General features: G+C 38.5%; 1 protein-coding gene across 2 annotated transcripts in view; it reads left to right on the top strand.

The window, feature by feature from the left end:
• CNTLN (centlein) overlaps positions 1 to 14,720 on the top strand; it is a 230,503-nt gene extending 215,783 nt beyond the window's left edge. Inside the window, exons 25-27 of one of the 2 annotated variants that reach the window (XR_010067314.1) lie at positions 824 to 901; positions 12,386 to 12,511; positions 14,167 to 14,295. Coding sequence is in view for 1 of the 2 variants with exons in the window: in XM_063295032.1 (XP_063151102.1) it covers positions 824 to 901; positions 14,167 to 14,268 (180 nt within the window). In the remaining variant the exon portion in view is untranslated. Of the gene's footprint in view, positions 1 to 823; positions 902 to 12,385; positions 12,512 to 14,166 lie in introns of both variants that reach the window. The other variant, XM_063295032.1, reaches the window with a different exon arrangement.
• The last annotated feature ends 1,318 nt before the right edge of the window (positions 14,721 to 16,038 follow it).

Here is a 16,038-nt window from a genome sequence, read left to right as displayed (position 1 = left end):
ATTGATAAATTCCCTTTATAGGGATCTTTAAAAACTACTCCCCATATCTGAAGTCCCTCAGGCCTCCACTGCTATCTAAATGTAGGATATCAATGAAGCATTTTTTGATATTACTGTGAGCCCTCACTGCTCACTAAATCTAATTTTGATCTCTTAAGACGGGGATAGGCAGTTCAGACTTACACAGTCTATTTAATTTTTTGCTGCAGCTTCAAGTTTCATTGACCTGGAAAAAGGTGCAAAAAACACTTAGAATTAAATACTTTTGATCCCGGGAATTTGTTTTGAGCGCCAGAATAAATTAATTGATCTTACAGTCCTTCCACATAAAAACCCACTTTCTCCTAAGTTTCCTCTATTTTTGCAGTATAATTAGGAAACAGTGGCGATAGACTTGCTGTTGTTAAACAGTAATGAATTAGAAAACCTAACTCATCTACTACAAATCATGTACCTGTAAATCCTGATCTACATTCTGCCCCCACACCTGCTTTAAGCATTTTAACCTTTAATTTTATTTTCCCATACTTAAGTTCCCAGCTTTGTGGTAGTACCAAGCTAATATCAGTTGATCTTGAACAACTAAGTAGAGTCAGACATGGTTGCCACTCTACTGTTGCCAAGAACACTAAGTAGAGTCAGACATGGTTGACACTCTACTGTTGCCAAGAACACTATCAATGTATCTATGACATCACCAGAATTCAAGTTCAATGCATAAAGACATTGTTTTTTACATTGTTTTCCTCTTTGGGGGGAGATGGGCAGTAGTATAAATTTGATAAATAAATAAATTTTTACAGCATTTTTAAAAAAATTTTAGGAAACAGAACAGATGAAAATGGAATATGAAAGTGACAAAGAATGGTTGGGCTATTTGCAAAAACTTCTGGAAGGACAGGTACTCAGTATTGTCTTTTAACAATTGTAACCATTACTATGGCTTATTTAGTTCATGCTGACAGATACTTATTTAATAGACCTGCTCAAATAATTCAGCACTTATTCTATTACAAGTTTCACAAGGGCTTTGAAGCACCTTACACTGAAAGCTGCTTTAAGGAGTAGATCAGAGAGCCCTTCATTCAAATAACTTCCAGAGGCCTATTAATTAAGGAAAGAGGACCTGTCTCCCCCTTGGTCAGAAAAGAAGAATGGCTGTGATTAATGGCAAGGATGGCCCACTTGTTCAGTTTGAAGGTTGGAGGGGATAATTCTCTCTAATTAAGTTGCTTGGGTGGGGGCCACTCTAAATGACATCATCACTCATCTTTGGCAGCTTGGATGAAGAGATCCCAAGCTCCCACAACGAAGAATTTAATGCTGGCCAGGCCCAAGGCATTTGAGAGAGTTTCATTCTGCTCCTTTCCCTATTGGTAGGTTCTCTCTCTGTTAAGAAATGGAAAACTGTCAAAGGCCATTGGTGTTACTGCAAACGTCTCCTGAGTGATCTACCATTTTCTGATGGAAGAAGTCCTATCAGTTTATTTAGGAGACATTTCCAAAGATGGATGCCTAGTTGAAAGCACTACAGAACTCTGTATCTGTTTCTTCTGGCAGGTGCCTCTTTTACTAGGAACTGAGAAATCATAATGAAGCTATAATCTCTGACATGAATTTGCCATTTTCCAATGAAAAATTATCTGGGAAAGAGACGTCCTGGCCAAGCCAACAGCAATGCTCAAAAGCTATTAATTTTCTCTCCAGTCACCCCTTGTTTGTGACTCATAGGAATACCTGCCAAGTGAGGGGGGCCTGCCTTCCTTATCCAGGATGGCAGAGGTGGAGCGGGCCAGAAAAATGATAACACCAATCAGGTACAACCAAAGATCCATTTCCTAGGGAAAAGGAAAGTGAATTGAAAAACTTTGGATCCCTTGAAAGAGTTTACTTTAATATGAGAAGTGCAAGTACAAATTTGAGTAATGAATGCTCAAGCCTATTTAAAATAATTTGTAAATTATTTTTATTCAGTTTATTAACTAAATATTTTCTCTCAGTTTTTTACAAATTCAAGTCTATTTTCTAAGCATTTTTTTTCTGTTAGGCTGAGAGGTTTTGAGTGAGATGGAAGAAAGGTTAACACTACGTTTGCTTGAGCTAACTTTACAGGTAGAAACTAAAACATCTAGGGATACAGGCATCCATCTTGGCAAATGTATTAATTAAATTATTGAGCCCATCTGTATCCTTGGTGGAGAGAAAAGGATCCATTCTCTCACACGTCTTTGGAAAAAAGAGATTTTTTATTATGTGCCTTTAAAGTTAGTAGTTGATATGGACACCTGAGGAGTTCATGGGTTTCAGTGACCTTTTACTATGGACCTGTTTCCAGTCAATTCATGTTTTCCTCACAGCCAGACAGCTGTTTATTACCATGTCTTCCCGCATTCTCTACAATATTTTCTACTGAGACCTCAAGCAGCTTGTTAGTGGGAAGTAAATATTGATTTGGCATCCTGTCAATGCAGAAAGAATGAAAAAATTTCCACCAGAGGCCCCTCAAACATTTTCCTATCGACATTTTCTGGGCAGAGTGGAAAGCTGCATAGAGGATGACAAGGCTGAGACTAGTTGAAATCCCTGAGGGGTCCATTGAGACCGCCGCTGTGACCTGTGTGATACTTTTTCTTCTCTTTCAAGTCTTTTTTTTTAATACACACACAGTCTGCTGGGAGGCACCCCTCTTGTAAGTGATCAAGGGCAGCTTATTGGCAGGTGAGAGCCTGCTTTTCTAGTCATAGCAAGGCAGCTTTTGCTTCAAGATGGCTGACAACATAAACTGGATTTTCAAACTTCTGTCGACTGTAATGCATTTTTCATTTTCATTTTGTTAATGGGGCAGTCGAGTTTGAAAGGCAACTGCTTTTAAAATACATTCATGACAAACATCTTGGTACTTAGCATGCAAATGGCATCAACATCGTTTCTGCTCAGGAAGAGTGAATAAGGTGATTAGAATTAGTATAAAGCTGTTTTTATCAGCCAGATAAGGATAGCACACATTTTTATTAAGCTGAAAATGTATAGTCCAGTGTTATATTATGGCTGCTATTTATTATCAAAATATTTTTGCTAAAGAAGTGCCAATAGCTTGATTGTCAACAAATTCTGTTAATGTGACTTCAACAGGAAATATGAATTGTACAATTGCATTCTAGAGTTGATTCATTTGTAACTCTGATTACTGTTAATTGTGGTTAAGAGATTTGGATCTGGCACCAGGAGCAAATCCTTCTCTCTCCTTGGTTAGCATACAGATTATCACTGTGCTCTGACAGTCTTTACTCTGGGTAACTACTCAGTTGTTACCAGTATTCACAATGGCTAATACTAAACAGGATTTGGCCACCAAGAGAGAACTTATTGGGGTAGCATCAATGCTGATGTAATGGTATCTCATAGAATCTTAAAGGTGGAAGGGTCATCTACTCCAACCTCCTGCTCAGTGCAGGATCCAGCAGAGCATTTCTGACAGGTCACTACCTAGTCTCTCTTTGAAAACCTCCAGTGGAGAAGTCACCACTTTGTGAGGCAATATTTTTATTCATATAGTCAGGAAGTTCCTCCTCTTGTTTAGCCTAAATCTACTTCCTTGCAGTTTCAATCTGTTTGTTCTGGAGCAATAGAAAATAAATCCACATCCTCTCCTATGTGACAGCCTTTCAGATATTTGAAGATTGCTTTATCTCCCCTCAGTAATCTCTCTTGAAAGCTAAATGTTCACATATCCTTTAGCCATTCTTCATAGGGCTTGGTTTCCAGACTTTCACCATCTTGGTAGCCATCCTCCGAACTTGCTCTAATATGTCATTATCATTTCTGAATTGTGGTACCTGGAACTGGATGCAATATTCCAAGTGGGATCTGACCAGCTCAGAGTAAAGTGGATAATTATTTCTTGTGATCTGCACTCTACACTTTGGAAAAGATACAAGAAAGAAAAGGGCTGTGTAAGGTGATATTTTCTATGCTGTGCCTTTTAACCAAGGTTCTAAGTTATCCAGAGTTACATTTGCACCAGTACCTGAGGATGAGGCATCTGGATCTGTTCAGATAAAAGGCACACTTTCTATCATCTTATTTTGGATTTCTCACCATTACTAGGATTGTCAAACATTTAGATTGCCCAACCTAATTCAGTAGAGCTTACTCCAGAGTAAGTGTGTTTAATTTTTTCGATTGTATTAGATTTTATTTCCTTTCATCACAAATATGATTTTTGAGGAAATCTGAGTTTAAGGGAGTGACTTCTAACTTTGTTTAGACTTCTAATCTCTGAAAATAAATACTCTTCACAATTTATTTCATTTTACAGCCTTTAAATTGCCCTCCTTTTAAGACTTTACCATGGCTTGCATGGGAAAATAAAAACAGTTCAGTTCCTTATACACAGAAGTACACTTCATTATACCCACTTTTCCTACTAAGAATTTGAATTTTAAAATGTTTCCTAGGAAACAGCCCTGAATAAGAATAAAATGTCATGAGGGGGAACCTGAGGGAGATAGCTGGATATTTATATATTTATGACAATAAGGGTGATACTATATGTTGAGAGGGGGAAGGGCTTTACAATATGCATCAGCCCATTTTTCTGGAGAGCCGGAATCAACTTATGTTCCTGGCAAGTGCTCTCTGGAAAGGGACTTTTTCTTTTTCTGTGGGGACTGCACACTGGCTAAGAAGCTGACAAAAATCAGAGCCTCTCTATATGATTTAACACAACCAATTCAAAACATTTACATATTTACATCAGTTTTGTGATATGCTGGGCTTTTTCTCTGTTCCCCCCACCACCACCATTCCTTTTTTTCTTACAAAATGCCTTGCAGCAAAGTACATGAGATCACTTAATTCTGAAGTTTGATATAGTGTCTTCTTGTGACATCAAGCCTGGCCTCTGGAACATAATTGCCCAACAGTATTGATTTAATTGCCTAGGTTTATTTGTGGACTCCTAATTATTGACTGGAGGTAAATTTAATGGAGAAACCTTTATGAACACAGGGAAACTGCTGCTGTTGCTGTTGTACATAAATGAACAGCATCACATCTCTTTAGATCATTTTTCAAGCTAATTTTATTCCACTGTGACAGTATGATAACATTTAAAATGTCATAGACATTTTATTTTTATTGCTGACATGCACCATTTTAGTGCTACATTAGAATTTGGGAGGGAGTAGTTTCATGTGAACACTAGTTGTTCTTTATTGTCATTTAAAGATTCCCCAGGAGTGTAATAATAAACCATGCCACACCTCTGGTGTACATTCCATTTCCACTTGAATTTTCTATACTGTTGATACTGAAGGGGATTAAACTTGCCACCTATTACAGTTGTTAATAGTTCGTTGGTGAACAAATATATCTATAACAACTGCTGAACAGATATACCGATATCGATATTGGGGTGTGTGTGTGGTTTTTATCTTGCTGTTCAGACACACAGAAAAGAGATTCCCAGAACAAGTCATAAAGATAAATAACAAGGTTCTCAGGAGTATAATCTTAAGGAGAAAAAGGATTTGGAGTGAGGAAGAATGGAGTAAAAGAGTTTCATCTAATAATTACGATATAGGTGTACATTCTGGCAGGGGATACGTAAAACATGCTCCGTTTAGAATATGGTAAACAATGTTAAGCAATCAAGGTCCATCAACCACCCAGTTTTCATAAAAGGGATCTGGTGACACAGTGACTTTACCAGAAGTGGAATCAAAAAATGTTAGTCCTTTTTTGTTGTGGTCTTTTTTGCATAATTTAAGAGTGGGAATGGGAGCAGAGGGCCTCTAGAAAACAAACTGCTCCCATTCCATTTTTTAAAACCCCACCAGAATCGTAAAAAATGCAGCAGGGCTGGTTTCTTCCTTGTTGTGATGTCCTTCCTAGGAAGCAGGGTATTCCAGACCAAGTAGAGGAGATCTGTGCTATCCTGCTTTCCCAGAGGAATTTCATTTGGAACGGAACATTCTGTCTGGATAAGTAACCTCTTCCTCCAATGAGTTCTTATCCCATATAATTTGACCTTTCAATTAGGTTACAGAGCAATCATATATTGTGTTACATTAATTGGAGGAGAATGGAATACAGCTGGACTATGGCTGCTGCAGCAAAATGATTGCCATATTCAAAGTTTGCTCACATTGACTAAAGAGAATAAAGACACATAAGCAGGAAAAAGAGTAGTAAAATGGCAGCTATATCCATCAACCTGGGACTATGTCACAATACTCATGTACTTCTTCAAGAGGAAGAGTGAAATAAAAATCAGATTAATAAATGATTATGATGCCCTGACATAAAAGCGCCAAACAACTCTAAATGAAAGAAAAACATACCATAGAACTGGGAGATCTGGGGTAGGACACACAGCCTAGGGAATCTATAAGCAATGAAATACATATATACTTATTTTGCTAAGTTATTGTCCTGTTCAGACTATGAGACGCTAGGTAGAATTATAAATGGAAGACCTTTATTAACAACCAACTATTCACAACAGAAAAGAGTCCTTATTAATAGGCAATATAATTCAATCAAATCCACCCAGGCAATGGAGAAAAACAGGGCAAGGCTGCCAGATCAGGACTAGCAGGAGATTGAGGCAACACAGCAAGACAGAACTCTCTCAATGAATCAGCAAGACGATGTGGCTAGAGCACGTGGCAAGGAGGTAGCTTGAGGTTTGATTGCAGGACATGGCACGGAGGTGAGGATAGGCTTGGCGACCAAGGCTAGGCAAGACTGTGCTGGAGCGACAAGGCAAGGCTTGGAACTGGAGGCAAGGCTGCACTTGGCTGGATCGGCAAGGCAAGCCTCGGAACTGGAAGCAAGACTGGGCTTGGCTAGAGTGATAGGACAAGACTTGGAACTGGATGCAAGACTGGACTTGGCTGGATCAGCAAAACGAGACTCGGAACTGAATGAAAGACTGGATTCAGCTGGATTGAGGTGCGAAGGAGGTAGGTCCACGTTGGTAGAAAGAGCTGGCACGGAGTCCGTGTCGGCTACAGGTGAGGCTCCATTTCCTGGTGAGGATCCTCCTGTTGAAGCTGTTGGTGCAGTAGAACAGTAGTTTGCTCTTGGCACTGGTGCCTTTTTATGCAATCCGTTTCGTGCTGTTTCTCTTCCTTAGCCAATCGGGCTGCCTTTTGCTTCGCACGCTTCTCTGCTTTCCTTTCTCGCACACTAATTGGAAGATTCAAACTTCCCTCCAGATTCTGCCCAATCAGCATTTCTGAATTCTCCTGCTCTGCTGAGTCACTACTAGTTTCTATTTCCCCAGCTTTTTCGTGATAAGTTTCATTTTCCCCTTCTGGCTCAAGATAAGCTTCGTTTTCAGAATCAAGGTCAGACTCAAACCTCACAGTTATAGTCATCCTTATCAACTAAACACATCTCCTTACTTAGTTTATTATTTATGTACTATACTTCTATAAATAAATTGAGTGAAACCTTATGTTTCAAAATCCCTATTACTGAGGTTTGGGAGAAAGCCCACTCTGTGCTCTTTTTGTAATGCTTTCAACCCTATTTTATATTTAAACTACTCATATTTGTGGGTCTTCCTTGACTATTTCATGCTGGCAACATAACATCTCCCAATAATGTTGACCATATTTAAGGGACATGGGCTGTGAAAATCTTTTATGGTTAAAATAGTTGTGCAGTTTTGCTGATTACTACAGACTCTGCAGCTAGACACAGGTGGTTGAAACCAGCCATCTCAAGAACTGTCCTTTAGTTTAACCCTGTGCTAGAATTCCCTTTCAGCTGCTACCAATACAATTGGAAGATTGTTGCATGCTTTGTCAGTTGCCTCCTTAGGACTAGCTCCAATTAGTAGAAACATGGTAGGCAGAGACTTTTCACATCTCTCTTGGCAGAGCCCATTGTTAGCCCTTGGCTTGATTTCCATTTGCATCTCACTCTAGCTGCCAGGAGAGATTTAATAATCTCCTAGTGGACTTTGCTGTCACTGAAGATATTTGCTAGCAAAACATTAGTAGTTGCCTTTCTGATGTCTCTGTCTTTTCTCAAGAGGTCTTGCTCTTGTGAATTCCAGAGAGGAAAGCTTCCAGCATCCTTACATTAAAAGCAGTTTAAAACCTCCATGATAGGTGGATCATGGAGGATCTATTACATAATGCAAGCACCATTAACTTCAAAGCTGTCACAGACTTAGGTAAAACTGTTTTCCATAGCTTTGGGCTTGTAATGTACTGTAACGTAATCTGACCTCTACATTGCTATGGCTGATGAAAAGGGATTATACATCATTTAGCTGAATAAACAGGGCATAGGCTACATAAGTGTAAAGCATAAAGCAATGACCAACTGCTGACCAAGTAAACACACATTAAACCATATGGTCATACCAGAATATAGGAAAGGAATATTTACTGACTTTTATATTTTAATTAAAATGGAAAACTCTGAAGACTAATCTTTGAGGAACTTAAAACAACTTCTCATCGGTCAAATTAATCTGTCAAATAACTTGAGCTGGTCAAGCTGCAGGGCAAAATACAAGAACCAGAGAGGCCTCCCCTTTCTGCTCTGTCCCCTCTACTTTGCATGTCATGAAAGTATGTGAAAGTGCATCCTTCTGCAGCGCCTGCTGTGAACGATCTCAGATTTCCAAATGTGGAACGACCAGCAGTCACCCTTCTCTGAACAAAATCTACACTAGGCATTATCCTCATCACTGAAACTTGCATCTTGCTCAGTTCTTTTATTCCCCAACTTAATACTTAATTAAAATAAGACTGAAACTGTACATACCTTTCTTTGTACCACTTATTTTTTTATCTTGTTACATTTTTCTTTCCTAACATGAGAATTCACTTTATTATTTTCTTGAACAGCCTTTGACTGATACAATTTTTAAAATAAATAACCACTTGACCCCCAATAGCTGTCAAGCTATCACTTCATTCAGATGGCTGCTATAAGCCAACTCTTTAGTTTGGCATCTGTCACTTGATCTTCCTACTTTCTTCCACTTTTCCCTTTCTCCCCCATCATTTTCCTTTCATGGCTCAAGTTGCTTAATGGTAAGCCTGCAGGCAAGCTTATTGTTATTGATATTATTTAAAATACATATATCTTGATCCTAAATTCACAGCTATATAAATACGTATTTGTACCATTAATTGTTACATCTCAGTGTATTTTCAAAACAAATGCTTTTACAACATTTCACTGTGCAATTAATTTTTGCTTACAGTCATAGCACTTCAGGTCAGAATATAGCACTTATACATCATTTGCTTTGGTGGAAGCTAGGATTTCATGTGAATTGTGCATTCCACTTAACTAGTGCTTATAAATAGCTACTCTCAAATATTTAAGCTGATAAAATGTTATTATTTAATTAAAACATTTCATTTTCTAGCATAATATTTTAATATATAAAATGTACCTAATGCACAAATGTACATTTCAATATTTTAAGAAACAATTGTATTTTTTAATCCAGATTGCAATAATGATAAGGTGAAAGAAGAAAGCGCAAAAGCTGCCTTGCAGCTAAACCTCAAAAAAACCAAGATTATGGCAACCAGCTTGATTGATAACTGGCAAATAGAGGGAGAAAATGTAGAGGCAGTGAAAGACTTTGTATTTCTAGGAGCAAAGATTACTGCAGATGCTGACTGCAGCCAGGAAATCAGAAGGCGCTTAATCCTTGGGAGAAGAGCAATGACAAATCTCGATAAAATAATTAAGAGCAGAGACATCACACTGACAGCAAAGGTCTGCATAGTTAAAGCAATGGTGTTCCCAGTAGTAAGATATGGCTTTGAGAGCTGGACCATAAGGAAGGCTGAGAGAAGGAAGATAGATGCTTTTGAACTGTGGTGTTGGAGGAAGATTCTGAGAGTGCCTTGGATTGCAAGAAGATCAAACCAATCCATACTCCAGGAAATAAAGCCAGACTGCTCACTTGAGGGAATGATATTAAAGGCAAAACTGAAATACTTTGGCCACATAATGAGAAGACAGGACACCCTGGAGAAGATGATGGTAGGGAAAGTGGAAGGCAAAAGGAAGAGGGGCCGACCAAGGGCAAGATGGATGGATGATATTCTAGAGGTGACGGACTCGTCCTTGGGGGAGCTGGGGGTGGTGATGACTGACAGGAAGCTCTGGCGTGGGCTTGTCCATGAAGTCACGAAGAGTCGGAAGCGACTGAATGAATAAACAACAAAAAGATGTAAAAACTGTTTTGAGCTTGAAAGAAAATGGCCATGGTCCAAGAGTTTTCTCTGAGTCCTGGAACAAAACAGGGCTGGTAAAATAATGGGGGTCAGACTGGTTGAGAGAATATGGAATGAGGAAGCAGCAGCAATTGTTAAGAATATGCTCAAAGGCAGATGATTATGCTCTTAAACCCAGATTTTACTGGATGAGGCAGGAGCTGCATCTGCATTCAATGGTTATTCTAAATGGCCAGTCTCAAAATTAAAACCGATGGAGGCTGCTTTTACTTAACCATATACCTAGTAATTTTTGTTGTTGTTGTTGTTGTTGTGAGGAAGTTAGAGTTCATGGATTGGATTGGGTATATTGTTCTTTTTCTGTGTTATACTTTCTTTTGCATGTGGATAGCCATTGCATGAGTTACACAAGTATCTCTACTAATGCTGCTAAGTATTTCTACTAATCCAGACTGTTGTAAAATGTGAAGATTGTGTTGGTTTTTGTTTGTTGAGCTTTGACTTGTGAGTGTGCATGGTCTTGTTGATGTTGACTTTTCAGACTGTGTGTTAAGCACAAAGACAATGTTTCTTTATGGTTGGTTGAGTTTTGCTGTCAAATACAGAAATACGAATTGTTAATTGGAGAGAGAGAGAAGCTTCAATAACAGAAGTTGCTGTTATAACTGTTCATGGGATGCGTTGAAATGACTCATGCTGTAATTGCTTTTTCCTGGCCTTCCATCTGTATAGCCAGGCTGACAAAAATTGTGTCCTCAAGTTGTTGCTTCTGTTGTTTTATACGATGGTTTAAAGGTAGGAGGTGGTAGCAGTAAGCAAGGACTCTCACCCTGTATACATTTATGTCTTTTAGAGTGAAAAATAAGAGAGCAAAAATGTTGTTCAAGTTCCCATTCTTTCATGTTGCAGAATGCAATTTTGGTTCAACTTGGAACACTCAGGGGGTTCTGTGTTTTGCTCCATTTGAACACAGCCAAGTAAGGTTGTGGCCAAGTCAAAATGTTGGTCAAATAAAAGTGTTTTTTTCTATTTCATGCACACCGTTAGTTGTTGATTATCTATAAACTGTAATCATGGCTGTTGATTTGGATCACAGCTTATCATTACAGTGTCTCTCAGATGACTCAATTTTGTGTGTGTGCATGTGTGTCTGAGTGTTGAAAGGGAGAACATTTGAACAACCGACAATCTTTAGACTGTATGGGTAGTCTTTCCCAATTTGATATGCTCAAGATAGATTCCAACTTACACAATCCTCAGCCAGCACAACCAAAGATATTCAGAGGGCACCATGTTGGAGAAAGATAACCTCTGAGTTCATAATTCCTACACAGAAAGAAGAAGAATTGCAATATATTACTCAGCTATTAATAACAATGTGACAGCCTCACTAGAAGATGAAGACTGCAAGGATGCAATGCAGAATGTATGTCTATAAAGTGAACTATATAAGAACAGGTCCCAGAAACTGATAAATGTGTAAGATGTCTGCAACATTTCAAACGTCTGTTATCCTTGATTGCACTGAATGATTAAGATAGAAACAGCTCTTTAAAAATCATTTTACAGTGACAAAGCAGCCTTAGAATGTGATGAACAGCAAGCAAAATATAGAATGATAACAAGCCCAAGACAGTGGTGGAATAATACATTCATCTAACAGAGAACACTAAAAATAATAGATGTATCAAAAGTAAATGGAGACCTACATAGCGCAAAACAAGTTTGAGAGACTTCAGAAAACAGAGAGACTGATGGAGAGGGATGGAGAATGGGGACTGAATGTAGAAAAACACGTACACAGTCACATGCATGGTTTAAACAGGTTTGTGTTCTGGTGGCAAAATAAACCTTCATGCAAATATGCATACTTCATACTTATTTTTCTCATATAGGAGGTTTTTAAGCAGTCATTTGCTTATTTCAGTTAATAAGACTCTTTGGTAACTTCACTTTTGAAAACATAACCAGAGAAGAGCTTTTTAAAAAACACCTGACCTCATGATACTGCTTTATTTCTGTTTGGATATGCGGACTGTAGAGGGGGAAAAAGATTTTTATCTTTCACATTGCTGAGGTTAGTTGTGCTTGAATATTATACAGTTGATCAGCAAGCAGAAGCATTCTTCTGTAAAGCCATTTGTTTTCCAGTTTGGCAGAAGACACCTACAAACAGAGAATTGGATTCCATCAAATTGCTTCTCTTAGGACAGGAGACCCAACTTTAGGGGGGCCACTAGTACATTTGAAATTTTGCAAGCCATCACAAAATAACTGCCCTGGAAGTAAAAAGAACCAGAAAATAGCAAGAAGTTAGATGTTGGTTTTTAAAAAAAACAAAAAACAGAATAAAATATATTTGCATGATTTTGACACAGAACTCCCCCCAACTTAACTTCAATTTCATATTAAAGTTTACAGCAGTGCTATAGAACGAACACACACACACACACACAGACAAATCAAATGTACAGTTTTCAAGCACAGGCATAACATAGGAATAAAAATTGCCCTGCATATCCATGATTTTTATATAGGATACCAAGAAAACACTATGATATTACAGGGTATAAATATAGACACATATGCCCTGTAGCTTCACTGTGGTTTTGTCAAGATGACATCAGATAGTGCAACTGGGAAAATCTAACATGACTATGAATTGCCATGGGCAGAAGTCAGACATTTCCCATTCAGAAGCGTTTTGGGGGCTTACTAGCTTTTTAGCAAAGGCAGGAGAAAACAGAGCTGCCAGGTACCATACTAGGATGGCAGTGTCAGCATAAGGCATTGTACAATCTCCCATCTCCCTGCATATCTCAAGTTACTTGTTTATTCTAAGTTCCTGTTACACAAAACTTCTTGCATCTCTCTCAATCCAACCAATTTTATCAACTGATTGATTTTCCATTATTCCTTAATGTGCACGCTAGGCAGTTTCTTGTTATCTCTCCCACCGTATTTGAGATTCCCACATCACAACCTGCAGGAAAAGAAATGTTTTTCCTTTTTTTTTTTTTCTGGTATGGTTACAGTTTTACATTCTCACAAACATGGTTCTGGGGCCACTTGGGAAATTACCTGTCCATTTTCTGCCATTACAGTAAATGCTGGGCAGTTGTGGTACAAATTTAGAGCACCTCTTTGCACACCATTCATAGAGGGATCATCTACTGTACTGTAGTGAGCTGAAATCTAGTGAGTGTCACATAATGAAATCTTTCATGTCTGTCACGATCACTTTGTGAGTCGTATTTTTCTCTAACTTGAGCATGAATTCCAAATAAAAGCCAGGGTAGAGATGTGAAGGCATGGGAAAAAATGTACTTCCCTTCCCACGAACATTCCCATCTCTGTTCTGGGTGGAATCTTGTCATATGTCCTCCTCCATTATCGTCACCACTCAAAAAGGGAGGGGGGAAAACGTTTTGATTAGAATGCTCTGTTTCTTCATGTCGGAAGTTATTTTCTGCCTTTAGTCACAAGTTTCACTGGATGCCTCTGAAAGCCTTTACCCCCAGCACTCAGAACTGTATGGATAGCTCTGTCTCTCCCTCTCCTGGGAGCAGTCAGCCTGTAGTGCTGCGTCTACTTATAAGTGCCCCAGAGATGACTGTAACTTCATATTGATCAGCTGATTGAAGATAAATGACAGAGCTGCTGGTCTTGCAGATTACATCATTAACATGGTCAGTAAACCATGAATTGTTCAATAAGGCGTTTATCTTTTTTCATTTTATTCTGCTCTTTTATCATTTTTATGATAAGGAACAGTTACACACACTAATCAGGAGGATCCATTTTAGGGAAGAACAGTCCTGGGCAAGGGTGCCATTGTCAGAACTAAGTGAAATCTAATGGCTTTAAGATACTTAGTAAATGTTTTGAAAAAAATATATATAGGCTTCACTGATCATTTTTCTTACTCTGTTTCTTCCAGTTTCCTTTTGCTTCATATTTAATGGATGCAGTGCTGGAAAAACTAAATGAACAAAAGAAGCTGGCAGAAGAATACATTTCTCTGATGAAGCGGATGGCCTAGGAGCTAACAAACTGACTTTTAAGAAAGTCTATCATACATTTGTTTTGCACTGTGATCCAGTTCCTGGGATTGGCACACAAGAACAAATGTATGATAGATACAGTACAAAATAAACATGGCAAGTCCATCTGACAAAATATGAAACTACCTTAGTAGGACTTTTTTACTGTTCTTTGTATATTGCACACACATTCATAAATACAGGTTTGTGATTTTCAGTATAAATGTTCTGAAGTTATGAAATTTAATCTGGTGTCATTTTTAAAATCCTGATCAGTAAAATTATAGTCAATTTACCTTTTATCCAGAATATCTTTTTACAAAAAAGAAAAGTGTGATGTGAATATCAGCAATGGTAGTTGGATAAATGTTAAGATCCATTCAACAGATGTGGCCTATTTTTTTCAACTACAAAATAAGTACAAAGTACTTTAAGTGTATTTTAGAAACATATTCTCCAAATAAATTATTTTGAGTTAATCTTTTAAGTGGTATACCTCTAAAATAATAGTATATGCTGTTATGAACACATTATTTTCTCTTTCTTTTCTTCTTCTTCTCCCCTGCTCTACTTTCATTTTATAAGATGAAACCAAAGATTACAGTAAAGCTTGCCTTGAGTAGGAATGGGAAGATTTCAGGATTAAGAGATCTACTGACAAGTAGATAGTCTGGAATATAAAATGACCCCACACACATATACACACATAACAAAATCAACACAATGCCCAGCTTTCCCAGCTTTCAACTGAAACCAGTTTGAGAGATTCCCTTCTCCCCAATAAGTGTGTCAAGGTGACACAGTTCAATATTTGCACAGGTGCACAAGTACATGCACATCTGCCAAGGCCACACTCCCCCAAAAGGGTAGGGAGTGATAACATTAATTCAATTAATAATTTCTGATTAAAATTAATTGCCTATTTATAAAATTAATTGATCCCTACGTACCAACTGTTCTTGCTCACGCTCAGAAACTATTCTCACCCCTAGAAACTTGTACACAACCATTCTCTCTCCTCTTCCAGCACAACACAAGTTGGAGATCAGGTAAGGCTATCCTGGGAAGGGAAGTAGAGAAACAGAAGGAACAAAACTGGAATGATGTCAGATGAAGGAAAAAGGTAACTAAGCAGGGACAGAAAAGAGAGAGCCCTGTTTAGACATTACAAACCTGCCCCTTTACCGTGAAATAAAAAGTGGGTTGGAGGAGAAACAGTACCATTATGGCTTTTTGCAGAGCCATCTTCAGTCTGCCATTTCTTCCTCCAGAAGCCACCATACCAAAATTCCAAAGAGCTCTGACCTGGGACACTATAATGCTCTGCAAACTGCAGTTCTGGAAGAAGGATTCCATAAAATCCCATATAATGAACACCTTTCTCACTGTAAGTCAGGAGCCATTGAAACAATAGCTCATATGCTTCAATACTGTCAATCCTACCGGTGACAGGAAAGGTGTGGGCCAAGCACATAGATGATGGGATTCAAGACCCTGCCTTGCTCATCACTGTGGCCTCTGCCTGAGATCTACCTCAGTGATTACAAGCAAGTTTATCCACAAAGATCCAGCAAATTCATCTGGCATGCTTGTAGACACAATATCCCACTCTGTGTTCCCTGAATAGAGCCACCAGTACCAGTCTGCGGATACAGTAAGCATAAGAGCTGTAAGCTACACTGGGAAGTCAAAAACCACCTCAGAAGAAAGCAATGGCAAATCATAGGAGACCATGAGTTCTAGTCCCACCTTAGGCCTGAAAGCAGGCT

The sequence above is a fragment of the Candoia aspera genome, chromosome 2 (assembly GCF_035149785.1).
Source record: "Candoia aspera isolate rCanAsp1 chromosome 2, rCanAsp1.hap2, whole genome shotgun sequence".
Lineage (NCBI taxonomy): Eukaryota > Metazoa > Chordata > Lepidosauria > Squamata > Boidae > Candoia > Candoia aspera.
This window is presented reverse-complemented; position numbering and strand designations above follow the sequence as displayed.